Source organism: Calypte anna, chromosome 4A (assembly GCF_003957555.1).
Source record: "Calypte anna isolate BGI_N300 chromosome 4A, bCalAnn1_v1.p, whole genome shotgun sequence".
Taxonomy (NCBI): Eukaryota; Metazoa; Chordata; class Aves; order Apodiformes; family Trochilidae; genus Calypte; species Calypte anna.
The window spans coordinates 37,621,705-37,648,895 of record NC_044248.1 but is presented as its reverse complement, the minus strand read 5'-3'; the positions used below and the strand labels follow the sequence as shown (position 1 = coordinate 37,648,895).

At 39.3% G+C, this 27,191-nt stretch overlaps 1 protein-coding gene across 1 annotated transcript in view; it reads right to left on the bottom strand.

Annotated features, from left to right (window-relative positions):
- Window positions 1-24,773, bottom strand: part of SMARCAD1 (SWI/SNF-related, matrix-associated actin-dependent regulator of chromatin, subfamily a, containing DEAD/H box 1) — a 42,008-nt gene extending 17,235 nt beyond the window's left edge. The window contains exons 1-9 of the mRNA XM_030450220.1: window positions 24,688-24,773; window positions 24,241-24,487; window positions 16,412-16,586; window positions 12,604-12,775; window positions 9,766-9,829; window positions 5,570-5,658; window positions 3,530-3,619; window positions 2,826-2,904; window positions 1,033-1,424 (exon numbers count right to left, since the gene is read on the bottom strand). Of these exons, the coding sequence (XP_030306080.1) occupies window positions 1,033-1,424; window positions 2,826-2,904; window positions 3,530-3,619; window positions 5,570-5,658; window positions 9,766-9,829; window positions 12,604-12,775; window positions 16,412-16,586; window positions 24,241-24,430 (1,251 nt within the window). The 5' untranslated portion in view covers window positions 24,431-24,487; window positions 24,688-24,773. The remainder of the gene's footprint in view (window positions 1-1,032; window positions 1,425-2,825; window positions 2,905-3,529; window positions 3,620-5,569; window positions 5,659-9,765; window positions 9,830-12,603; window positions 12,776-16,411; window positions 16,587-24,240; window positions 24,488-24,687) is intronic.
- Between the last annotated feature and the right edge of the window lie 2,418 nt (window positions 24,774-27,191).

Sequence of the window (27,191 nt, the reverse complement as noted above, 5' to 3'; positions counted from 1 at the left end):
CTGAATAATAATGTTATTGTTTACACACAGTGAAGAAGTTCTATTCTGCTCTGAAAAAATACAAGTGGACCTTGCACCCCTCAGTGGGGGAGGTTTCAGAATATACAATGATGAAAAAACATACCAAATAGTCTGTAAGAGGGCCTATGCATAGTTACTGCTTTAAATTCCAAAGCACCAGTAAATTAAACCAAGAAAATTTGCCGTAATGCACTTCAAATTTCTTTACCAGGACGTTGCTCTCATCCTTGTTCTGATGTCTTACAGTTAAGTGAAACTGCATGTAATGTGAAGGCAACAAATAAAACCATGGGAAACATTAGAAAGTAACAACCCAGTCATAGTAAATAATCTACTTACCAAGAGCTACTGTTCTGTTTTCCCTTCTGGTGTGCATTACGGTTTAGCATTCTGATGCTTTACTTTTTATTAATAAAAACACAGCAGCTCGCTCCAATAAAAAATGGCTGCAGTGCTCAGCAAGCAAAACCATGCTAGAAACTGAGCTGCAGTAGACTAAAGAAAAAAGCCAGGAAAAAAAAAAAAAAAAAAGAAAAAACAACGATGACTGTTGCTTGTATGAAACTGAAAATATCCATGCTGGCATCTTCAATCATGGAGTTACCCTGGAAGCTGCTGCTGCTGCTGTTATCCAAGCGTCTGCAGTAAAAGTCCTGCCACGTCCTTGCCTCCTGCATGGGTTTTCAGCTACAAGAGCTCAGAACAAGCTAGCAAATACCTCCTTCCCAAGTGAAAGCTCTAATTTCTTCTTCTGCAGTGAAATCAACCAAACTTTCTATGCTAGAGAGTGAGTGACAGTAATGTCAGCCAATCAGCTTGAGTTTTGCAGAAAAATCACCCCTTAATTCATTCAAAACCAGGTCATATGACACTATTTGAAATGCTATTGGCTTAGGAGGAACATAGCATTTTAGCCTGATCGGGATAAGGCCACCCATCTAAGCCTCCCTAGGCTGAAGCCACCTTGACTTTAGGCAGGCTGGGGGTAGGAAAAGAAGAATGCAGACCTACCAGAGCTTCCCAGCTGTTAAAGGGCCGGAGCGCTATTATCTTCTGAGCCTTTTTCTGAGAACACTGGGGAATCAAAGTCAGTTCGCTCGGAGAAGCATCCTGCAGGAAGCTGAGGATTTTGGCTCTGTAGCCATCCTCCATCACCTCATCCCCACTGCTGTAGTCCTCATCAAGGGAGCTGTCACCATCTTCGGAAGCTGACTTGTCCTCCGAGTCGTCTGTGTCTCTTTTAGTGCTCCAAATGCTCCTCTTGCCTTTGTCCTTTTTCTGAAAGCCATTCTGCTCCTTCCCAGAAGATTTCTCCTTCAGCTTCTCTGCACTCCCATCACTTCTGCTGTTGGCAGAGGCTTCACTCCAGCTGGAAGATTTACTTTTGGGATGATATTCCAAACCTGTGTGTGCAATATGGAAGAAAACAAGTCAACGCATACTGGCTAAAGGCAAAGATTAAAACCCTGCTGCTCTTCCAAAATAAAACCTGTGTAGATATAAAACACAACAGCAGGTGTTACTAAGAGAAAAGAAAGGGAAACACCACACAAGTCTGTTTCAAAACATGCAAATAGTACCAACATAAAATGAGCTATGCTGACTTGTATACTGCTCAAATAGTAGATGGTTTCAAGTATATCTTAACACAGAGTTACGAACATCATATAATGTGTGAGCACTGCAGAAACTCTTGAGGCAAGAGCAGGTATTTAGGAAGTCTGATATATCCCTGGGATGAGATTCCAGTCCCAATTCACATGACTGCAAAGATATGAATTCTATTGACTTCAGAAAACAAGCCTACTTTCACAAAGAAAATTATGCATTTCTTCCCTTTTAATGCATCTCAGTACAGCATTGGGGGTGGGACAACAGAACCATGCATTTCCTGAAGAAACCAAAATAACTCTACTGTCTTAAAGTTAAGATAGAGGTTACTTAACAGAATGTGAGCAAGTCACTTCCAGAAATTACTTGTATGGGGTTTTCTTCCTCCTTTGGAGGGAAGTGCTTACAATGCTTTCTTTTCTGCTAAGTCCCAGCTTGCTGCTGATTGACTCCAACCTTAATATCTTTTCAAAGGAGAAGCAGTAAGGACTCAAGCTCATGCACACTGACAGATCTCTCCTCTTGAAAAGAATCCATTTAAGAATACTGTCCAATCAGCTTAAAATAGCTGATACTGCAAAACATACACATATCTGACAGCTATGTAACATGTTCAGCAACCCAATAAATAGTATTTAGGGTATAACTCCCTGATTTATGTGGAATCATGGTTCTTGCTCCCCACCACATTTGATGCACTGGTATTTATAAATTGATCGCATAATATAAGCCCTCTTTCTAGAATTTTTCTCCCTTAGAATACATCTTAAAAGAATGAAATGGTCTATGTCAGTTGTCACCTATGCAGTAATAACTGACAATTTGCTCTATAAAACCCCAGACTTATTTTTAAACAAGCAGGAGGGAAGCAGGTGTCAGCTTTGACACGATTCAAATTATATTTTGTGATATATGCATACATAATTACAACTTCTTATGTAAATCTGTATTAGCAAGGCAAAGATATTTATCTCAACTTACAGAGCAAAACATAAATAATCATGACACTTAAAAATACAGCAAATCTGAAATTCCTTCTTTAATCTTTGCCATAATACTAGTTCCAAGTATCAGTGTGAGTCTCTAGGCATAGTGCTGCCAGGACTGCCATTGCTGGACATCAGAATATATTTTTATTGCAAGTCTGCTTTATCTTGGGGTAAAATGGATTATAAATTTATCTTTACTCTCACCATCTTCTGCAAATACTCTCAGGGTCTCCAGAGCTTCGTGAAACACCCAGTTATGATCCTGAAGAACCTCTCTCAGTTCCTAGTAAAAAGAAAAAAAAATTGTATTGTGGTAAGATAAGCAAAAACTATGTTTCTGTATATTATAATGTTATGGCACAGACATTTAATTTTCATTGCACAAGACAAAGAAAACTCCAATAAATCAACAACATAAAGGATCAAAAGGAGAAAATCCTTCAGCTTATGCTTATATACTCAGTTCAGGCAGAGCTGCACTCCACTTTTCAAAAGGGAGAAAGTGTGTTTCAAAAGAACACACATAAAGCAGCTTTGCTTTCAATAACTCAAAACCCAGTTGAAAAAGGCCCTGAACAGTTGCTGAGTATCATCAGGTACCAAACTAATGCAAAGCATACACTCTGAGTCTTCCAGGAAGGATGAGTGTGTGAGAGAGACAGGGATAATTTTCACGTGCATTTTTATAATAGGTCATAACTATGCCAGGCTCACCAAGGGACAAAAAAAGTAAGGTAAGAAGTTCCATACACTCCTGATTACATTCAGCTGCTCTTAATTTAGGGCAACCTTTCTAGCCTGGGCTCTCCCAGGCTGCTGATGGTGTAAGGAGTGTTATATTTGGACCAACAACAGCTGGAATTTTCTGAAGTCAAAACCTGATGTGCCATCAGGAAACATCAGCTCACCTCCTTATCCAGTCCAGGGAATGTATTCTGCAGCTTCTTCACAAGCATTTCTTGCCTTTCCCATTGTCTTTGGGGTTCTAGCTCCTCCAGCTACATTAAAAAGAAAGACATTTATTAGGTTTAATGAAAATTACAAGCATAGAAACAGAAAAAAACAACTAAAACAAATCAAACCTAATCAACATTGCTTACTTTCAAAAGAGCCACTCTAAATGACAAAAGCATTTAAGAAAAAGTTAAATGGCAGAAATGATTCCTCATACATAGCCAAAGCTCAAAATAAGACCAAAGCATTCATAAGCACAGAAAATGTCTTCAGTCATGAAAGACTAGCATTCTTTACTTGATAGACATACACAGTGCAAAGTTACCTGCCAAAATATAAATAATTTATAACTTTCTAGTTTGTATTTCCTTAAGATAAAAAGTTAGTAGTGATTCTGGTTGATATTTAGGACAGATGTCAGCTAGGTAAGATTACCAAGTATGCAGTATTTAACCCACCAGTCTATAAACCTGACAATTGTTGTGTTTTCACTCATAAATCCTCATATAAAAACAAAAAACAAAAAATCACCACAAATACTGGGTCACAGCACCATGGAATCACATCAAATTTTCTTCACCAACAGCTTCACTAAAAGCCCTGATCAGCCTTTAATCAGGGAGGTCTTTAATGGAGGAGTGCCAAAACCTCTACATGCCACAAGCTGCTCTCTTACGCATTCTCCACAAAATTATGCAAGTTTCTTCTCAGAGCTCTGAATGCAAAGTGGTTATAGATGTGCTTCTCTGCAACAGAGATGCCAACATGTTTGATTAATATTTACTTTGCTGAAAGAGGCCAAAACAGATCACCCAGAGGCACTCCAGCCAACAGAGGCCATGAGCCCATAGAATCATTAAGAGTACAGATACAGTACACTATAGGCTTAAAAATCAGCTTAGACACCAGAAGAAAGGCAAGAGCTAGAAAAAACTGTAAGTTTTCTCATCACTAACTTCTATTAAAAATTCTAAAAACCCTGTGTTTCAGCTTTATTTTCCCCAATCCTTCCCCCCTTAACTGCAATGGGGCTGTTATGCACAGAAATCAAACTGCTGGATGAAACCAGGTCCACTAAAGCAGTGTTTGCTATTTTTGGTTGGGTAATAATCCATCAGTTTCCTTTGTAAACTAACCCAGGGGTTTGCTGAGTAGGATAAACCCAAACCTCATCAAATCTTGCCTCACAAATTCACAGCTCTCCTCCAAGAAGTAGGGGAATATCTGAGTAATACTATTTTTGCTTTCAAGGAAAATTGCATTTTCTTCATTTTGTTCTGACCAAGGTCAGAATTTCAACACAAAGATAGCTACCACGCTCCATCCATCCTTCAGTATTTAGTCTGGAGTTCCCTTTACCTACCATAAATGGCTCTCATGGATGCCTACTGGGATTCCTGGGAGTTGGCCTCATGGCAGCATTGTAGTACTGTGTGTAAGATGTGCTAAATACCAACCTGAATGCAACCAGGATCATGACATGTTCCTATTTATCAGCAGCAAAGTCATCATTCCTTTAAACATAAACAATTCATTCCTTATAAAAATTCTCCTAAGTCACAGTTTCAAATGTGTCTGTAAACAACACAGCTTCTATACAGAACAATACCAACAGATGTTGAATTTCATCTGTTTGAGGAAAAATAAGGGATGAGGAAGAGGCAAGGTGATCCATAGCCTGTAACTCCCACTGATGTTCACAAGAACTTGATGGCACTCAGTGCCTCACATACTGCTACCTGCCATTAACCACTGCCACAAAAGCAGTGAACAGGCTACTGGGATACAAATCCACAAACACTCAAGAATGAAGCAGGTAATTCCATCCAGAATTGCCAAAGAGAAGAAGTCAGGAAAACCTCATTCAAATGAAAACATTTCAATTCCAAAGGATATTCTCATGAAACATGCTAAGTTCATCACATCATTGTCACTGACCAAGTTGATTAATTCCGCTTATTCTAAAATGCACACAGAGAAAAAACAATACTTACATAATTAGCTTTTGACTTTTTTGTGACTTGCTCATTTCTGGTTTTGCAATTTGTGGGAGAGCCTTCAAGTTTTCTTTTACGAGAGGAAACTTTAAAAAGAATTGAGGTAAAAGGAAGAAATTCATTACTTTCATTAAGTTCACCCCAAAACAGTACAATCATTTAACCAACCCCATGGTAGCTACTTATTAACTGCACAAGATTATTATCAGTCTCCACAACAGTTTCCTATTATAGCCCAGACACATTGAAACATGAAGCAAAGCAGCTGCTTTAAAATACATGTTTATTTAACTCTAGGTTTTCTGTAGTAATTTGGCAATTAATCAAGCAATCATCTCTCATAGAGAACAACTGTAATAGTTTTGTTTGATTGTTTTGTTTTTTATTATAATTGCCAAGTGTTTTACACACAAGTTGAATAAAGGGATAACCCTGTCTGTTTTTATTCAAGGTCACTGTTTTTGGAAAGCTGGTATTTAAGCAAGGCTGAACCCCAACTGTGAGCTGGAATATGTAAATCACTGTAAATCTGAGCGTGCTGATGACTGATTTCTGGCCCAGGTGCACTCCAGAGATGTTACCACAAAGCTGTTTTCAACATTAAAACCAAACGTCTGGAAGAAAAATATGCATATTAAGTTGGTGATTAAGTGTCAGTGGTAACCATATTGCTTATGAATACTTCATATGAGCCAGAACTTTCTGAACATCTTCAGGCCCTGGTGATTATCAAAAGATTATCATCATTATTATCACCAGATTATCATTAAGACCTGTCCAGTCAGGTGCATTTTCCAACTGCCTCCGTGCACAGCTCAAGAAGACAAGAGCACATTCCCAGTATTTCTGCACATTACCTTTGCTTGAAGAATTGTTAACAGACCAAATTATTATAAAAATTCCTATTCCATGATCTGAAATATTATTGCAAATTAAATCTTTTTTTAAATACTGCCTGCAGAGCTTTGATGTCTGATACCAGAAACTCTGTCCAGCCTCCTCCCAGAGGAGACTGATGAACAAGCACACACACCACACACAAAAAGCACACCAAAAAAAGACATTCTGTGTGGAAATGCTTCCAAATGAATAGTCTACTAGGCTTATTCACTTGCTCTGATGTAAAATGGAGAGGTGACAAAAATGTTACTTTAAAAATTAAAAAGAAAAAAAATCATGAAAGCATCCCAAAGGTAGAAAAGTAAATCATCAGCAATTCCTCCTTAAATTAAGGATCTAGCAAGAGATAACAGAAAACACTGACAAGATTTTTTCAAAATCTGTTTCTATGTTCAAGGATAAATTTATATACAAGAGACAGAGTTCAAAGCACTCAGGCTGTACTGATGGAGGGGAACCAGGTCTCCTTTAGAGCTTGACATTTCTGCCCAAGAACCTTTTTAAAACAATATTGCCAGGAAAAGCAGTGCTACTAGCTTAAGTCCAAGAAACATCCATTTGTCTTGGTATCAAAGCTAAGGGTTGTCAGGCTGCTGTTAAGTAAAGCACTAGGTAAAGTCACTGAGGCCCCATGCTATTAAGGCTTAAGGTCAATTAAAACTGCACTGAGGATGGATAATTCTGAATATGAACAGTGACACTCCAAACCTCTTTACCCTAAAAAACTACATGGGCTCCATAGAAGGGGATTTCAAAATCTCCCTGCTTTTTGAAGTCATGGGTTTGAGTACTCAATAGTCTGAAGAAAGTCCAGTTGTGAAAGTCCAATAGAGGCAATACAGTGGTAGTAAAGGATCCAGATAACCACAGTCTCTGGAAAATATCAACACAGAATGATTTAGAAATCAACCTGTGACCTGACATCCATCATATATGAAAATGACAAAACAAATTCCAACTTTCTGAAGACATTCAGCTTACAAGGAACACTTAATTATTCCTTCTTGTGCTAAGAGAGCATACAGGTGAGGGGATGAAGAAACTGCAGCACTGCTAGAAAGGGAACCATCCTTGGGGTGAAGGTAGGGCACACCAAGCCTTCCAGAGGAATCCTTGTTCTCACTCTAAGTTTTATGACTAGCAAGCAATGAGAAAAGCAGCTCGAGGGTTTCAAAATTAGGAGAGGCATCTGTAATTGGTGCCATAAAAAAAAAAAAAAAAAAAAAGAATTAAAAAGAATTACTGTAACTTCCCCCACCACTGCAAAAGAAACAGTCATTTCTGCCTGTTCAAAAAAGCAGGGAACATCAGACATGGTTACATGAAGCTTCAGGTCAGAAGCACCCTCACTGATTTCATTGTTTTCAAGATGTACAGAAAACACCAGAAACAAATCCCAGGCAGTAGGTACTACTATATATTTGTGACACAATGTTACATCTAATCTTCACACTTATAAGTAATTTGCCTTACTTGTTTTAGCTATACACCTCTACTGAATTCCAGCCTTAAATAACAAGTTTTCGTCATTCTGAAAGAACAGAAAATACTGACAATGACCTGGCCACACTTTTTTTTGCAAAGCCATGCTTCACAAAACTGTACCTTGTCCCTGACCTCTCACACATTCAACACTTCTCAACAAGAATATCATAAATTGACACCGATAAGCAGACATACAAGAATGTCTCAATTTTTAAAAAATGTGTCCAAAAAGGTGATTTATAACATCACTTTCAGGCATTCTAACAACTAACTAAATATTTCATACAACAGCTGTGATAAGTGAGAATTTTGCTGCCAAAAAGATTTTTCTGTGTGCTTGAACAGAAAGGATGTGAAGCAGCATTCATAGATCAACACAAAAATGGCCAAAAGGCAGGGCTACATACCAGAAATCAAAGTGGTTTAGTTCAAACACTGAAATGCAATGAACTTTAATAGTCTGTATCAGATTAAATTAGATTAATATTAATCAAATCCCTTGAAAAGTAACCACTGTCTTATAGGAAGAGACTTTCCAGGTGCAGCAGCACTTGTAAGCAGTGTGTCCCTCAAAAATATGTCAGCTTCAGTTTTCTACTGATAGCATCCAAGAATAAAATCTGTGATAACCTTAAAGTGTTGGTCTGGCTGGGTTAAAAGAAAAAAAAAAAAAAAAGGCAACAAAAAAAGCAACACAAAACCCCAAAAAACAAAACCACAAAAGTAATCACCTTCATTAAAATTAGCCCAATGTTTTAGAGCTTTCAAGTAACAGTTAAGATCTTTGAAGTTGTTTATATAAATCAGCAGATGAAAATATGGCAAGTCCAACAAAGGAAAGTGAAATAGAAAAAAATCTTCTATTTTAGAAAGAGAGTGATCACCAGTAGCTTTTTCCTTTGTATCTAAACCATGAAGATCTCTCAGAAAAACCATGGACAACTGAACTGAAAACAGATTAAGACTGCTGAAACAGATCAGCTTTTTATCATGATGTTAATATTCATACTAGCCTTCCACTCTTCCCCCATCAACCCCAGCAAACCAGTTGAAAAAAATTAATGCAAGAGAAGATATTTAAGCCTGGACTTAGGAAACTGCAAGAAACAAACCCAAAGCCCAGAAAGGATGATGCTTTTACATGCTTACCACTTGCTACACACTTCACACCATTTGTTGGGGTTTTGGGGGTTTTTTTGGTGATAGCATGAAACTGCAAAAATTCAGATGCAGACCAAAAAACTCTAAATAAGCTCACAGAGCTCAACAGCAAGGTTTGGAGGATGGTTTGTCTAACATTTAAGACTAACAGTTCTTATTCAGAGTCATGAGCAAGTCTTGAAGCCAATCAGAAGAAAAAAACCTGTGATGGTCCTTGCCAGAAACTTTGCCAGAAACAGTATCTAGTTATGAGTGGCTACATATTATTGGGTATTTTTCCCATACTCTAAGATTTCACACCCACAACATTTAGAACTACTATTGCTGACCCACTATTTGCCTCATCTTCCAGGCAAAGAAGGAACCAGGGAGAACAGAATTCACTCAAGGACCCACATGAAAAGCAACCCTGACCTTCACAGAAGAAATTCACCTTTTTTATTCTATCTCTGGATTTCAGCCTGCACCTTTTCATCTTTCCCCTTGCAAAGCCTCTAATATCAGTTTTGTGTTATTACAATAAGCAAAAAGTATTATAACTTCTAGCATATGCTTTAACACTTTCTAAATACCTCCCAACCAATCTTACTTCACTGAATTAACTACAGCTTCTAAGGTTTAGTTGTTGATTTTACTGTGAAACATACCTTCATCATTGAACTTCAAACCAGCATCTACTGCTTCTTCCACTGTGCTTGATGATTCTACCAACTGCAAAGAAAAAAGTCAACTGCTAAGTGGTGAGATTTCATCCAGTTGGACAGAGGAGCATAATGGCAGATCAGCATGACTGAAATATACTTCCAAAACCACCCAAAAACCCCATGTATTACGTGTATTATAAAATCCACATACATAATTAACAGGTACCAAATTAGCTCAGCTGAGCACATATATTAGGAAACACTTAAAAAACCTACTGGAAAACATTTTTAACACTATCTCTTACTATTGCTTTTTTCCTACTCCACAAACATACAGTGCAGTTTTATTTAAAAGTTTTTCTTCCAAAACTATTCAACATTGCTATTACAAAACCAGATGATCCAAGAAAATATTTTATCTTAAATAATGTCTGAATAATACTGTGTCACAATGCTCAATTTCCTGAAAGTATAGGCATGAAACTTCTAACATGCCTCTAAGCTTATCTATACTTCCTTGTAGTTCTGGATTCCTTTTCCATCCATGTCTAATCTCAACATAATTTTTTTAAAAATTAACTGGATGTAAAGATTTTTAGAATGCTTTTTGCAGGTGAGATAACTGCAATTGAATTAAATGGCCTAAAGGTTACAACTATAAAAAAAACCAAATACAACCCAAACCCAACCCACATAACAAAAAATATAGGTAATGAGGAATCCTGATTCCCAAGTATCTGTCCACATTTGTAAACAGCATCTTACAAGAATGCTATAAACAATTTCTTTTTCCAAAAGCTCAGGATTTTTCCCTAAAGCCTTTATCAGCTGCAAAGAGTTTGTTAGGACAAACTGTTCAGTTGCCTCATGAAGGAACAGTAGATTAGCCTATCATTCCTTTGTCTCCTTCAACACTGTTATGGAACCATAACTGTGGACAAAAATTTGCACAGCTTCTACATTCTAAAAATTCTGCTGATACAGAAGATCTTACCCTCTCTTGAGAATAAACACCATGAGCAGTACATGCCACCAAGTAGCTGAGAACACCAGTGAAGTCACAAAAGATCAATCACAATCACAGAATCACAATCACAGAATCCTAGGGGTTGGAAGGGACCTCGAAAGATCATCTAGTCCAACCCCCCCTGCCAGAGCAGGGCCACCTAGAGTACATCACATAGGAACGTGTCCAGACGGGTTTTGAATGTCTCCAGTGAAGGAGACTCTACGACCCCCCTGGGCAGCCTGTTCCAGGGCTCTCTCACCCTTACAGTAAAAAATTTTTTCGAATATTCAACTTGAACCTCCTATGCTCCAATTTACACCCATTACCCTTTGTCCTATCACTGGTCACTACTGAGAAGAGCCTAACTCCATCTCCCTGACACTCACCCCTTACATATTTGAAAACATTGATGAGGTCACCCCTCAGTCTCCTTTTCTCCAAACTAAAGAGACCCAGCTCCCTCAGCCTTTCCTCACAAGGGAGATGTTCCACTCCCTTAATCATCTTAGTAGCTCTGCGCTGGACTCTTTCAAGCACTTCCCTGTCCTTCTTGAACTGAGGGGCGCAGAACTGGACACAATACTCCAGGTGCAGCCTCACCAATGCAGAATAGAGGGGGAGGAGAACCTCTCTTGACCTACTAACCACACCCTTTCTAATGCACCCCAGGATGCCATTGGCCTTCTTGGCCACAAGGGCACATTGCTGGCTCATGGTCATCTTCTTGTCAACCAGGACCCCCAGGTCTCTTTCATCTACACTGCTCCCCAGCAGGTCAGCCCCCAACCTATACTGGGACATCTTGTTGTTCTTCCCCAAATGCAAGATCAATCAGACACACCATGTGTCATTTCTAGCTAGTTTCCAAACTAAGTTACTACTTTTTGGTTTAAATACACACTGTGTGGACAAAAATTAAAGTTTCATACATTCTGGACATATACAATGCAAATTTCATCACAACAGCCAGGAGAAGAACTCCAAATCTACTATCTGCAACTCCTTTCTTCCTGAAGCAGAAAGCCTAAAGATAAAGCTTGATCCACTAGGAAACCAACACCCAGCAAGGAGCCCCAGTAAGATTTCTGTATTTCTTAAATAACATTTCAACAACCATGAAAATTAATAAATTAAACACATTCAGCTTTGAAAACTAAAGCAAGTAAAAACCCAGGTATGTATCAGCAATGAAAATAAACCTTGCTAAAAATACTTTACTGAAGATGTTTTACTGCACTGAGTTACTGTAATGTTACTGTAGATTTGTACTGTACATTGGCCAAAGGCCAATACTATCTCAGGTTTCCGTGTCAGCATGATCAGAATAAATCATAGTAAGTTCAAACCTACTCTCTTTTTGCCTTGCTGAAAGTACTGAGGACTTTGAGTATTAAATTTCATAAATGCAAGCGTGCAACATTTCATCTACTGGAGAAGATGGCAATGATTTCATTCATTCTTCATTTAACCAGTTAGCTGCACTCCAACTACGGCAGTTATCAACCAGGACAGCTATAGCTACACTTCACAACAGAAAGAAATAATAAAGAAAGATTCTACACACTGGGATTCATTGTTGCTGAATTTATCTAAAGGGTTTCTGTATCCATATAGATAGACATAAATATCTATACCTGTATCTATAGATAGAAAAAGTGTGTATAAATGTTTTCACTTTTATAAATGCCTGTGCATTTATGTTCCATGTCTGTAGTTCCACTAGAATACATTATTTTGATATACCTATTCAATCATAAGAATTAAAGCTATTCCCTCTAATAAAGCTGAAGGCCTACAAATCAGTTGTCAAAGAAACAAAAATAAATTGTTACTTGTAGTAATTCTTGGTCACTTCTTTGAGGAAAAATATTCTTCAGTGTTTGCAGCTTTGTGTCTTTCATGTTTTCCTCAACACCCTTCACAGCTGGCAGCTGATCCCCACCATTTACATACGCCAGACGGGGTAGTTCATCTTCAGACTGTCCATCATCAGACTGTTCAGAGCTACAATATACAATTAAAATAATAATAAAATAATTTTTTTTTTATTATGAATGTTTTACTCTACCAGAATGTAATTGTAAATGAAAACTAATAGGACCAAAGTGCTGAGATGCATTCAGTAACACTGAATCCACTTGTACCCAAAGTGATGTCTCCTTTTCAGGACAAAATAAAGCATTTTTGATTACAATCTTCTGCTTGCAATAAACAGCTTTCAACTTAGCAACAGAAAGAAGAAAGGAGGAACAAACAAGTGAAACACCATGACATATGCTCATATTGTGCTACAGAAGGTTGCTTGTCAATCTACCAACAACCACATTAACACATTTGATCTGAATTTCAGCTACCTGAATTATATCAGACCATCTCAAGTTTTCCTTTAGCCTTGCTAATATTTATGTGTCCAACATATAAACAGATGTGGGTAAGTAATTTATAGAAACATTTCAGGTGTGGTAATAATTCTATCCTACTTCTCAGATGAGAAAGAAAATCCAGTATCCTTATGCAGCATCTTAAACAGATAAACATGGGAAGAAACATTATGGGAAAAAAAAGCAAAGTCCTTAATTTACAGGAAGATTTACTATTAGAGCTCATCTGCAGGAAATCAAGACTTGTATATTTTTCACTGTATTGAGGTATATAAAAAAACCCCAAAAAACCTGAGTGTAGGCATGTCTCCCATCCTATTGTCCTCCTTAAACAAAAAAATCTCCTTTCTTGAATAAAAATTAATTTAACTGTATAGACCTTTGTAATTTCCTCCATACTTCACCATCAGAAAGGCTTCTCCTTAAATGGATAGTTAGGAGAGTGGAAAAAAAAAACCAACTGTTTTTCCTCACCATATCTTTCTGGAGCACCTACAACAGGCAGAACAGATTACAGTTCTGAAAAAAAGGTAGTAACATGGCACTTATGTAGAAGATATACAGTATTTTCAGGCTACTGTTCATCAAATAATCCTTTTCTCCCTATCCCATTCAAAAGCCACACACTGCCTCATGGGTTTTCTGTTTGTGCCTCTCAGATTAAAGAAATTCTCAAAACAAAAAATAATCCAAATTTCTATTCAATTCACCAAGCCATCCAATTGCAACCTTCATAAGGCAATTCCATTACCCACTTGGAAAAATCACCTTAGTGAAGTGGCATATTAAGGTTCTATTAGCATATTTAAGACCTTTTTGACTTGATAAGGAAAAAATTTCCTTTATAAACTGTGTTTAAAAAAGAAAATCAATCCAAATGAAAATGTTCTCACTGTAATTACTGTATCCTTTCCCACTGGACATTAATATCTAGATATCTGTCAACAAAGCCAGAGTGGCACACATCATAAATCCTGTCCTCTCTGCATAATCACATTCTTACTTAGCAATCATGACAAAGCATTCATTTAGCTTCTGAACAAGCATGACTCCAACACACAAAACCTTGTGTTTGAGGTTCTACTTTTTTCCAGCAGATTCCAGGTACTGACTCTGGCTGTGAAGCTTATGGCACACCTGCTTGTAAGTTAGTCATGCTTTCTGCTCTGTCTCTTATTCAGGACAAAGAGGGATGGAATACCCTGCTAAAAAAATAATAAAATCACTAAACACCAAACACCATCTAAGCTGCACAGCACAAAGACACCAATTACCTGATCCTGTGCAAAGCCAGGCTCAATACAGCACAAGCCAGACAGAACTCATAAGCCTGGCCAGATCCAAGCTAACTCCTGCCACATTCCCAATTCCAGTTTATTAGCTGTGAAAACACCACTTGTGAGACAGCTGAGTACACATCAATTAACACTTGAGCCAATGCACCAAACACTGGGGTAAGTGGTGCACCAGAGACCAGTAGCTACAGAGGAATAATTAAGAGTACAACAGGATGTTCACATAACAGTTTATGTTCACTAGAACATGTTATGTTGCACTTAGAAGCCACTCTGCTGCCTGGCAATTGGAATACAGCATGGAAACAGCAAGCTGGGGCTCTGCAAGTTGGACCCTGCATAGTTTATTAGTGTCAGCTCCACATGGTAATGGTACAGAACTGCTGGTTCTCCTTCCAAATGGAGTTTGATTCCAGAAGCAGCACAATTACACAAACCAATTCAGTGCCTGCAACTAGCCTCTCACCTCTGTATCCTTGCATAATCTATAGCTTAAACCACAGAATCGGGAGCTCACCCTGCTAACTATTAAATTACTTTTTTCTCACCAAGTATCTACCTTAGTTTGTAACTTCATGGAATATGCATTCAAATAAATAAATCAATCAAAGAATCTCAGATAACAGCAGCCGGGAAAAGCATTATTCATTTCTGCTGACCAGCCCAAATAATTTCATGTTATGCATAAGGACTGAAAACCTGACAAGAGTCTGGGCCTGTTAAGGTTGCTATTGCTCTAAAAGTTTTCCACAGATTAGTTCAACCAGACTATCAAAGAAGCAGGTTAAGCCATCTTGTTTTTCTTAGCACAAGAATGTTTAAGGAGCACAGACAATCACATTTCAATCACAGACACATAACTACCAGGTAAAAAAAGGCAGAGGTTTCTTTAAACCATTCCAACTGGTTGTGCAAGATATCTGTCTACATCTTATCTCTCCTGCACTCGCAATGCTACCTTTTTGGCACCCATGCAGGTGACTCCTGAACTTTATTCTCTTCCCTCCTCTTCCCCCGCTTCCTGAAAAGTATAGATTTCCAAATCACTAAAAAAAGTTTTTATGAAACACAGCAAATGCATCAGGCAACTAATGTTTAATTTCAGCTCAGGAATTCTCATACCACACAATGAAGCTTTGCTTGCTTTCCTGTCCACTGTGGTTTCGTTAAAGAATGAAAAAAGTTATAACCAGCTCCCAATATAGTTTAATATTAATAAAGCAAATATTTCATGGTTATGCTTTTGGCATTGTTTGAATGGGAGGAACTAAAGAAGGAGGACTTTTGACTCTGAGAGGGGTGGAACACAACGGGAAGGGTCTATTCCCTCCCATTTCCTGCCATACTCTCTCAAGATTAGGAAAGACAGCAACTCCTTTTTCTTTCTGCTTGCTGCTGGCTGTGCTGCAGTTCCCCTGTGCTGCTTTACCACCAGCTCAGCACGTGCTCATCAGAGCCCATATCTATTGGGCTGTATATATCTATTTTTCTATATATTTGTATTCTTTGTTACTTTATCCCTTTTGTTACCACTCCCCTATGTTAGTAAATCTGAATTGATTGTTTTCAGTTTCCAACTCAAAGTCTTCATTCCCCTTTTATCTTCCCTTTGTTGGGGGCAGTGGGTAACAGTAATTCTGTCCTTGGGTTTGTGGTCCACCCAAACTGCTAAGCCATGACAGCTTTCAAGTGCCATTAAAAGGATTTCAAAGGGTCAAAGGCACAAACATGCACAATGAAGTCCACGGGTATCATTTAGGATCACAGAACTTCTCCCTTATCCCTTCTCTAGGAAAATGGCTTGAGTTGGACTCTCCTTCCCTGGAAATCTAGCAACGTTTAGTTAGGAGCAGGCAAACCACAAAACAATAAAGCAGAACCTACCCTCTTATTTTCAATTCAATGTTTCATGTTAGACCACATCAGTCTGCATAAACATTACAGAAAACTGGCTTCAAGCTTACATTGCAGTCACTTCTGTCCTTGGAGCTCTGTTTTCTTTCACAGCACCAAAGTTCCTTGGTCCTTCATCTTCACTGTCTGAAGACACATCAAGGAGCTGGAGCCCTCTTCGACGCCTGAGGTAAGATCGTTTCCTTGTTGTCTTGGCTTCAGGAGTTTCTGGAATGGTGGAGTACCCTGTGCAAGCCATTCCCACAGAAGAAAAGAAAGGAGACAACTTTAGCACTCTAAATATTTATCTGTACATATAGCAGTAGATACATATGGTTTCTGTCTCATACACAGCAGCCATTTAAACAGAATCCCCATCCTTATGTATGGACAGCTCCTGTAAGCTGTCTTCCTTAAAGTGAATTATCTGGCAAAAAAAAATCCATAACTCTTTTACAGCAAACAAGTATTTTTTACAACAAAACACTCAAGAGATCATGTATTTGAGGTTAATAACTACCGATAAATAACAATTAAAAAAAACCAAAAACAAACCAAACAGGTAATTAGGAAAATCCTCTGAACTGCTTCCAGACTGATCAGGACACGGATGGAAACATACTGGTGTATCTGATGGCTGACTTATGACCTGCTTATCTTGATAGCTTTTCAGAAATGCAACATCAGTGTTAATCTGCAGAATGTTAGGAAGCTATACCAAGGAACTTGACAGGTAAGTTGCAGCTTCTATAAAGATATAATGTGTTTAGCCTGTCTTTGTCACAGTATGCTCCAGAGATTCTTAACAAGGAAACTTAGCATACAGAAGGATGCTTTGGGTTACACAGGAAGCATCAGGATATGGCACTGTGAAGACATCTCACAAATCATACATTGCCTTCAATAACACCTGAAAAACTGACCCATTATGGAAACATTTAGCATGTATTAACCTTTCAGTTTTGAAGATGCCTGTAAGGCAACCAAGAGCATAAGCAGCCAGTTTATTCGTGTAATTCCTGAACTAGTTATGAATAATACATGACTAGATTCCAGGGGTAGCTGACACTGGGAGACTAACTCCACACACATACCTGGATGGGGGAAGCATTACCATATCAGGAACTCTACACAAAAACTGACATACAAAATAGGTCTTGATCCTGAAGTGGAGAGAGGATTAGAATACTGTAAAACAAAATCAAAAAGCCTATGGTTTATTATTTGCCTGTTGCTCTCTTTAAGCACAGTACCAAATGTAGCTAGGGCACAGGATTCTCTTGACTGCATATATCTGTATTTCCAGGTGGTTCTAAAATTCTGATGCTCCCATATAAGACTGGGCAAGATGAAAAATGGCTCAATCTGTTGCCTATGGAGGCTGTAACTATTCTACTACCATCTTTAGAAAACCCTGAGGGAAAAAACCTCCACTTTTTAGTTTGATACACGTGGACTTGAATGTGCAGCTTCTAGCTCTTCTGTCTTTAAGCCTGTGTTAAACAGATATAAACATCTGGACACAAGTGCCACCTATTAAGGATATTTCAGTAATTGGAGAAAAGCACTCAAGGCATTTAAAAAAAGCTGAGCCTTACTTAGGGCAGCAGTTCTATGCATGCAAGACTTCATTCCATCTACCACTGCACCATTTTAGAGCCAGTGTGGGAATGAACTGTTAAACACAGAACAGTTGGTAAACCAAGTCATTTTGTTTAAGGCCAGACAAACTATGGAAGCAGGAGTCATGGAGCTAAGAACATGACAGCCATGGAAAGCATTTGCTCTGTGAATGTAATCTTGCAGAAACAAACTTAAAATAACTCACTGTGGCAGCACATGATGGAAACAGAGATAAATTCTAAAAGCACAAGCAATGATGCAGCAAACTACCAGGTGATACCAGCTTTGAAGGAGAAAGGCACCAACTCAATTAAAAAAATATGGTACTGAACATGACATAGCACACTACCAAACAGGAAGAAAAGAACTTGAAAATGGAGCTTAATAGTGGTTAAAGGGATGGAAATGAGTGCAACTCCAACTTCTTTAATAACCATGAGGAAATGTAAATAGGGATTCGATGACAGTTCAAAAATGCAATCACTGAAGATTTAAGTCTTCAGATGACCTTAGCTATCAACCATTGAGTTGGAAGAGACCTCTAGAGATCACCCAGTCCAACCCCACAGCTAGAGCAGGATTGCCTGGAGTATATTGTACAGGATTGCAACCAGGTGGGTGCTGGACTTGTCCAGAGAAGGTGGCCCCACAACCTCTGTGGGCAGCTTGTTCCAGTGCTTTGTCACCCACACAGTAAAGAAGTTTCCCCTCATGTTTAAATTGAACTTCCCATGTTACAGTTTGTGCCCATTTGCTCTTTTACTATACACAGGAAAAATCCTATTGAAATAAGAAATACACTTCTAACCAGGCACTAGCTCACCAGTTTGGAAACAGGTAAGGGACAAGAAGGCAAAGCACATAATTAGTTATCCCAGCTTTTATTTCACAAAAGAGTATCAGTTTGTCAGAGTTATTTACAACACATAGGAACTGTCTTGTTCTGGCATCCTCTTTCAGCAGAACAACATACATTTTCATTTCCATCTAAAAACTTCTATCATCTCACATTTACTTCTTACTAGCCAGGTTTAAAAAGAAAACCTGTCTTTCTTCTGTCTTTCTTTTGTGCCTCCCAGGTGACTGGGAAATTTTACCTCACATCTGCTGCTCCTCCACCCATCCCACAACTGCTTCCCACACACATCAGTCTCCTAAGCTACAGCTACATCTTAGGAAGGCCTAAAAATTAGCATTCCTGCAGTAGTAACATACTGTCCCAACAACCTTCCAACAACCAACCAAGATCAACATGTTGGTAGGGGGACATTCCTCAGCAGTACTATCCATCTATCCATCCATCCATCCATCTATCCATCCATCCATCTATCCATCCATCCATCTATCCATCCATCCATATTCAGGAGATGTGTTGCCCTTAAGACAGTTGCTTTGCTTTATCTGAAAACCATTTAAGTTTTAAGAGGAACACAGGAGAAAAACAAGACAGATCTTTGGGAATGTATCACACATTTTTATCCGATTCAAACATAAATACACAGGCCAATTAATTTCAGCAATTCCTCTCTACCAAAGAAAAATAAAGCAGAAAAATTCTAAAGGTTATAAAGTTGGGCTAGCCAAGCAAAGGCTAGTACAATAGCACAGAAATCTAAGATGCATTAAAAAATGTAAATTAAAGTATCAAAACAGAAACATGAGATGCTGAGATCTTTACCGGATCAACAGACATGATCAAGTCAGTGTCTATGATCTTAGCCTTGTAGGTTAGACTATATTCCAAACAATTTTCCTGCAGGTGGGATTTCCTTTTTAAAAAATAAGGAAAGTTTATGAAAATAACAGAACATTAAAGATAATTTTATTCTTTACAATATAAACCTTGGAAGAGGTTTAGATTTGAATAAATGGAGTATTCACGGTTCCACTTGGTGAATTCTTATTTTACATTTAGCAATTACTGTCCAGTCATGAAGACAGCTCCACACTCCTGAACCTATGAAATGCTGAGCTGTCTGGATAGTGTTCTCCCTCTCAAAAAAGCAGTATTTCCTTCTCCTCCTCTACCTATTCCATCAAACTGCATCCCTTACTGAGGAAAGGGGGAAAGAGCACAAATTACATGTTGTCATGAAGACTGAACTGTTTCTGTAATTTTAGACTAAATATTTTGTTTATTAAATAAATGCATATTTGCAACTATTCTTGAAAAGACTTCACCTTGACTTTTTTGTTTTTAAATCACACTCACAAGTCATTTGGGAAGTGAGAGCCCTAATACACTGTCCTATAATTCTTAACATTCTAAATATTCCTACACAAACCATACCTCACACTCAAAAGAAAGCCAGCCTCTTCTCTGCCAAATAAAAGCAAGGCCAAGGCAATACTTGGAGGTTTACCACATTCATTAACACAGCACAACAAACATTGTCAAATGAAAACTAGTTTTTACCTTGTTTTGGAAAGCAGTAAAAAAAATACAGACTGCTTGAGTCTACAAGCTAATATTCCGTTTTCAAATTAAAGTCTCTCTCATTTGCTAAAACAACCCTACAGATCAGTATTACTATAAGATGTCTCAAAGGGACAGTTTTTAAATGCTGTTTACTTCAATGTATCTTCCCGTCAGTCCTCAAAAAAAGTTCACTAGGTACTAGACAGTATTTTTTTCCAGAAATGCTCTATTTATACTTTACCACGTATAACATACACGAAAAGATGTGACTTCCTTAAATCATAAAGAAAATTACAACAGATGAGAACACCAGAGAAGTAGTCCCAGTGCAAGTGAATTATGTGACACAGAACACCATAACCGAGCAGTGCAGACAGTGGAGTTGGAGACTTGAAATGTATGCAGAGGATACCAACAAAATCAGTCATCAAGAACAGGATTATATACAGTATCTTAATTTAATCTACAATTTCTATTTCAGTTCATTGTTGGAGCTTTGTAAGCATGTTCTTTGAATACAAATCTCATTTTGAAATTAATTATAGTAATTATTCTGATTTGTATAGTTCTAATAAAGTTCTGCTCCATTTCTATAATTGGAATAATCTCATTATCTTAGTATACCAGGCTATTCACACAACTAAAAGTATGCAACTGAAAATCAAGATAGCTTCATTTTTTCTTAACAGACTAGTGGAAACCAAATGTGTATATTATTTAGTAAATAATGATAATTTTTACAGAAAAATATATTAATCCATTCAACTGCATTTCTTCAACTTGTTAAGGAGGTCTTATTCAGATATTAAAATCAGTCCCACAGTCAGTTTCTACACCTCAGTTAAGTGATGTTCAGAATTACCACCCACAACTTGCCTGTCAAGTCACTGCAAACGTGTAATTTTGAATATAAAAGTGTGTAAGTCAACCAATCCTTCTGGTCACCATCCTGCAAGTTGCTTTTTAAAGCACAAGGCATGCATGTGTAATACAAAGCATTAAGAAGCATTACATACAAACATGCCCAGAGTGAAAAATAATCTACCAGTATTAGCTTGCTCTGGAACTTCAAAAATTGTGTCCTTTCTTTAGATGTGTATTTAGGGCACGTAGCAAAACAGAAATACCCAGGAATCCCTAGGAAATTATATCGAACCATTTGTTCAACATAAAGTCTAAAGAAAGCCTGATTTTAGAATTCTTTAATTACACAGTTAGACTGCAGGATACCAAATTAAACAGGCAATAAAAAACCATCACCAGCTATTAAAGAGTTTTGTGTATGGGAAATAAAGAACAGTCTCCTCATGTTTCCTTGGTTTCATTTACCAGTATTTTGTGAATCCACTCTGTCTTCAGAAGAAACACAGTAATTATTGTCCTTGCATGATTTATTGAGCATTAAGGCAAATTATTTTTAGTGAACTCTGTAAGCTGTGTCTTGTACAAAACATCTCAATGCTTCTGCTTAACTATTTAGCAGTAGAGAAAGCACACAGTGCCTTAAGATGCTCATCTCTCTACCTTCTCCAGAGTAAGAATTAAAAAAAAACAAACAAATAGGTTTATTTTTCATTTGACCCAAAGCAAGAACACTTCTGTCTTCCTGTTGCTAATTAAGAAACAAGGAGGACAGGAATCTGCTAAACAAATCTAGTTTTGCTCTTTTACATTTAAGTGCCTCATATTCTGCAGACAGAATGTCAGTGTTGTAATTCTGGTTAACTTCTACATACCCAGAGATGTTAATCACCAACTTAAAAAAAATCAAATAATTCCTTTAAAAGGGTTATATAACAATAATATGCAAATGAGTAAAAAAGTCACCAAGCCACTCCATCTTCTTTAATCACATACTATCTGTGAAAGATGAAGCATTACATAAATGCAGAGTACTAGCAATTACATCCCAATTTTAAATGTTAATCAGCACCTCAGTTCTACACCAGCACCTGTGTCCATGAACTCTTATATAAATCAACCATTTGCCGTAATTTTGGCTGCAGTTCTGTTCTAGTCTGGTTTACTGGTAGCTACCACCATCTCCCACCAGTTTTCCTCACAACTACCTAGCTTTTCCCTACAGTTCTAGACTTCACCTTTCCCTTTATTACCTCATATCTAAACTCACACTCACACCTATAATTTGGTTATTGCATTCCTTCCCTTTCTCAGTTCTACCCAGTAGAATAACCCAGGGGAGATCAGCATTTTGAACACCAACAGGCTCCAAAGTTTGTTGGCTTTGGTATTTATGATCTACCTACCTGTCTCCACTGACAAAAGTCAAGTCCATAGCCAGATTAAACAAAATAAAAAATAGAAATTAAACAAAACATGCATCACTTCACATTTATATTCACAGTTCAAAAAGAGTGCCTGCATTCATTAACTCCCACACTCAACAAAGATGAGGCTTACACAAACACGAAGATTACACCTGTTCCAAAGCTCACTTCTTCAGTGTCAATTTTCATTACAAAGTGCACACAAGCAGAAGCTGCAACTAAGAGCTACGTGTTTCCTAAGTCCTCCCTCCCACCGACACATCCTTTGCTAGTGGACAGGCTACTTCACTCCAGACTAGCAACTCTCAAGCCAGGATTTAGAGGGTTTGTAATGTTTCTTTTAAACATAAAGCACTGGTTAATATTTACCAATGTAAGCACAAGAGTCAACTGCAAGCAGTCAGCCTGCACAAAACCAAAATTCACAGAACAGTAATCATCAGTCTACTATGATATAAATGTGGCTCACCTTTAAATGAAGAACTCTGAGTTGTACATGTTTTTTATCACATAAGATACTAGAACTGCCTTCCACTAAGGCAAGGTTGTGTGCAAAATATAGGTCAACAACATAAACTGATACTATTGCTCCAGGACTAACTAAAAGCATAGACAAAGTCTGTCTGACCTCTCCAATAACAATGGTACCTTGATGTGCAAAGGAAGTGATATGAAATGTCCCAAATGTATCAAATAAACAGCAACAAATATTTTTTTGTTCTACCATTGACACCTTCAGTAATACACAAGCTACTGATGATTATGATTAAGCAGTTGACATTGATTACAGGAATTCATTAGCACTAACTGATCAATCCAAACAGAAACAACACACCCCTCCTGTATCAGCCAAGCCAGTGAATTACTGCACCACCAGGTTTTTCACATCTGCATGAAAACCACAAGCAACTGCCAGAAAAGGGAACAAACATTGCTACAACACTACTAACACTGATCAGCTCACAATAATCAGTGGCAGGCTTCTAAGCTCCTTACAAAACCAGGCCCAACTGAAAAGAAACTGTCTTCTTTTTTGGTTTTATCTGGGGTATTCCACATTTCCTTGGCCTAGAACACGACTGAAAAAAAATAAGTCTACCTAATGCTGCATTTAACAGACAAACCTTGCTTTTTTCTTTGAAAACTCTGGGATGCTGTAGTAGTGTAAAATACCAGTAAAAATAACAAACATGAAAGCTTAACATACTTCAAATGTTCAAACAGTAGCTTGCTCACACACCTGAAGAAAACCATTTCAGCTTTGGCTATCAGTTTTCCAATTTGACTGTAACTGGCACAGGCTGAATTCCAGCACACACTGCTAAAAATACAGACACTTTTGGGGAAATTGCTGTGAAATACGTGATGACAGGAAAGCACATTTGTCTATCATACGTAAAACAACAACAAAAAAACCCCCATGAAACCCAAAACCAACCAACCAAACGAAAAAACCAACAAGAATACACCAAAGCTGAAAGACAACAATTATTTATTTCCTGCAATGGAATAAATTACTGAAACTTAGCGCCTGCACTTCTTTATGCTAGATGCACAACACCTGACTCACCAGTTATCTCTGTCCCATCCGAAGCTGGGGTATCTGGCCTGCTGCTCTCATCTGTAGCTTCATCCTCATCCCCCACAGCAGCACCGCCACTCGCTGCCTGCACCTGGGCTGCCGAAGGAGCCGGAGTTTCCTGCTCCGCGTTTTGCCTCTTCCTCTCAAAGCGAAAGCGGTCCAAGTTGTAGAGACTCATCTTCCTCCCTCACCGACCCTGCCTGCGGGAGGGAAGGCGGACTCGGACGGGCAGATTCTGCGGGAAAAGCCAGGAAGATGCCGCAAGGCCCCTCAGATGCGCCTCACTCAAACACCGGAGCGCTGAGCGGCCTCCCCAGGGCCTTCCTCCCGCGGAAACGGGAGGCTGTCAAGCACCGGGAAGGCTCCTGCCTCCCGCTTCCCCCCCTCAGGACAGTCGGCACCCCCCGGATCCCGGCCACGGGGCCCCGCACGCACCTGCAGCGCAGCGGGGCTGACACCGGCGGGGCGCGGGGGCCGTGGGTAAAGGAACAAGGAGAGCGGCAGCGACCGTACCGTGTTGTACCGACCCTGAGACACCCGTCCGGAGGGAAGGCGAAGTCCGGGAGTGTGTGTGACGGAGGGCAGGGGGTACCGCAAGGCTCCGGGTGAGCGGCAATGGCCCCGCTCCCTCACGGAACCGATGCGCGGGGCCGGAGCTGTCTCGGCGCGCGGCTATGACGCGGCGCCCGAGCGCGTGCGCCTTCCCGCCTTTTCCTTCGAGCGGGGCGCATGCGGGCGGCGGGAAGGGAGGGAGAAGGGGAGCGGGGAGGGAGCGGGGTAGGGCGGGTTTGTGACGGAATAAATCAATAAATAAATAGATAAAGGGGATTTTGCGTCTTGAGATTTTCAGCTGAGTCCTTTGCAAGCGGCTGCGCTTGCTGAAGTTAACAGCAGCTTTCTCTGTCAGTGTCTGCTTCTGGGACTGATAGCGCACCATGTTTATAGAGTTATGGTTAGGACGCGGCTGAGTTCTGAGGAACATTTTGGGAAAAGAAAAGGAGTAAAGAAAAGGAGTAAAAAGGTCACACCTGCCACCCTCCTCTAAGGAGGAGCAGTCAAGATAAATGACCAAAATTGACCTAACAGTGTATTCCATCCATACACGTCATTCTCAGTATAAATTTGAGGCATACAAGAAGGTTAAGCCCCCTCTCTTCCTCCTTTCTCCTGTCCCTGTTTGCTTCAGCACCCTGTGAGGATTCCATCCTTCCCTCTGCCTGTGGTTCTGATCCATTCCAGCCTGAATCTGTGTGTTCCTGCTTCTAGCTCCTGATTTCTGAACCCAGGATTCCAGCCTGGACTTTCCCAGAGCTGCCCATCAGTGGTGATGGGAGAGCTACTGGGGGAAAGGAGGGAGGAACGTGGTATCAATTTCCCTGTCTATTTCTATATAATTAGTAAGTTTTTCCTTTTTATCATTACTGTTTCATTAAAGCTGTGTAGTTTAGTTTCCAACACCTAAGTCTCTCTCCCTTATTCTCTCTTCTTTCGTTATCAGGGAGGGGGAGAGCATCTGTCATTTGGTTTAATTCAATGCTGGGTTGGTACCAATGGTTCTGTACCCCTACAGCCCCCTCAGGGTGGAAACTTTGGCTGAGGGACTGCAGAAAGTCTTAGCGTAAAATCTCTGGAACTCTGAATTTAGAGCAGTTTTCAGCCAGTGTTCTTCATCACGCTTCCAGGGTAGTGTGCCTGTGGCAGGACAGATGGAAAAACACCTCCTGAAGTTTTGGGTGCTGCCTGACACTGGATGTCAGCAGATGCCATGTGGCAGTGGTACAAAATCAGCATGGTCTGTGCAGGCAAAGGGCATGGGGAGTTTGCTGGCATTGCAGTGAGAACATTGCCAGGGCTGAAATGAGGTGTCCTTAAATTTAACACTCACAGCAGAGAGGTACAGAAACCATCTTCGCATCTCCGTCCTGCAGACAGCAGCCACCTGTGACATAAAATGCTTCAAGGCCTGGCAGAGGTGAGCATCATGCTGGAGAGCCAGGTGCTGCAGCTATTAAAAACATCCAGAAGAGGTTGTGCTGGCTAACAGAAAAACCAGAAAAAAGCCACTTCCCCACCTGTCACAGCAGCACCAGCCCCTCAGAGAGCTCCTTCACCAGTGATGTTATTTGCCATTTAAACTGCAATAGCCCAAAGTAAGTGAGGATGTGGTTCTGCTGCACTGGGTTATGTCAGCATTGCTTGCTACCAGGCAGGGCTGGCTGTCTTGTCTGACAGACTTGCTACAGCCTGAAAACTGGAGGTGATCCAGGTGTTTCCAGAAATACCACCTTCGTGTAGATTTCCTTTGCCTGGAAATGTCTTTCTATCAAAACCAGTTTCTATCAACAATAGTCAGCAAATCTGGATCTCAACCACCTCACACTGAACCATAACCATCATCATGAAGTTGGGTTTTCTGCAGGGCACTCTCATCCAAGCTATTTGGTGCTCCCTTTGCCACTCAGCCTTTTACAACACATCATGGTGCTCAACAGATGCATTCACCCAGTATGAGCAGCTCATTTGTGTCTGGTTCCAGTTTTCCTGCCCTTTCCATGTAGCAAGTGGCAAGGAAAAGTGGTGCAGGCTTCAAAAGGTTTTTCTATCTCATGGAGCTAAGTGGCAAACACATCTCTTGTATTTGCCAAAATCTCTTGTATTTGTCAGTAGTGACTTCTGTTATTCCAGCCTCAGGGCTGTGGCAAAACAGTTTGTAGTTTTGATCTGCTATAGAGCAAAAACATAAAACTCAGAAGCTTTGAGGAGCAAGAGGATTTGGAGGAACCCCTTTCCAAATTAAGCTTCAGTGAAGACGTGTTGTTTCCAAATCAAACATTAACCTAATATTTGGATAACAGAATTGAAATGGTTGGAAGCTGCACTGTGTTAATCCCAAATTGAAATAATAAATTGCAGCTGGACATGTAAAATGAATGGAAGAC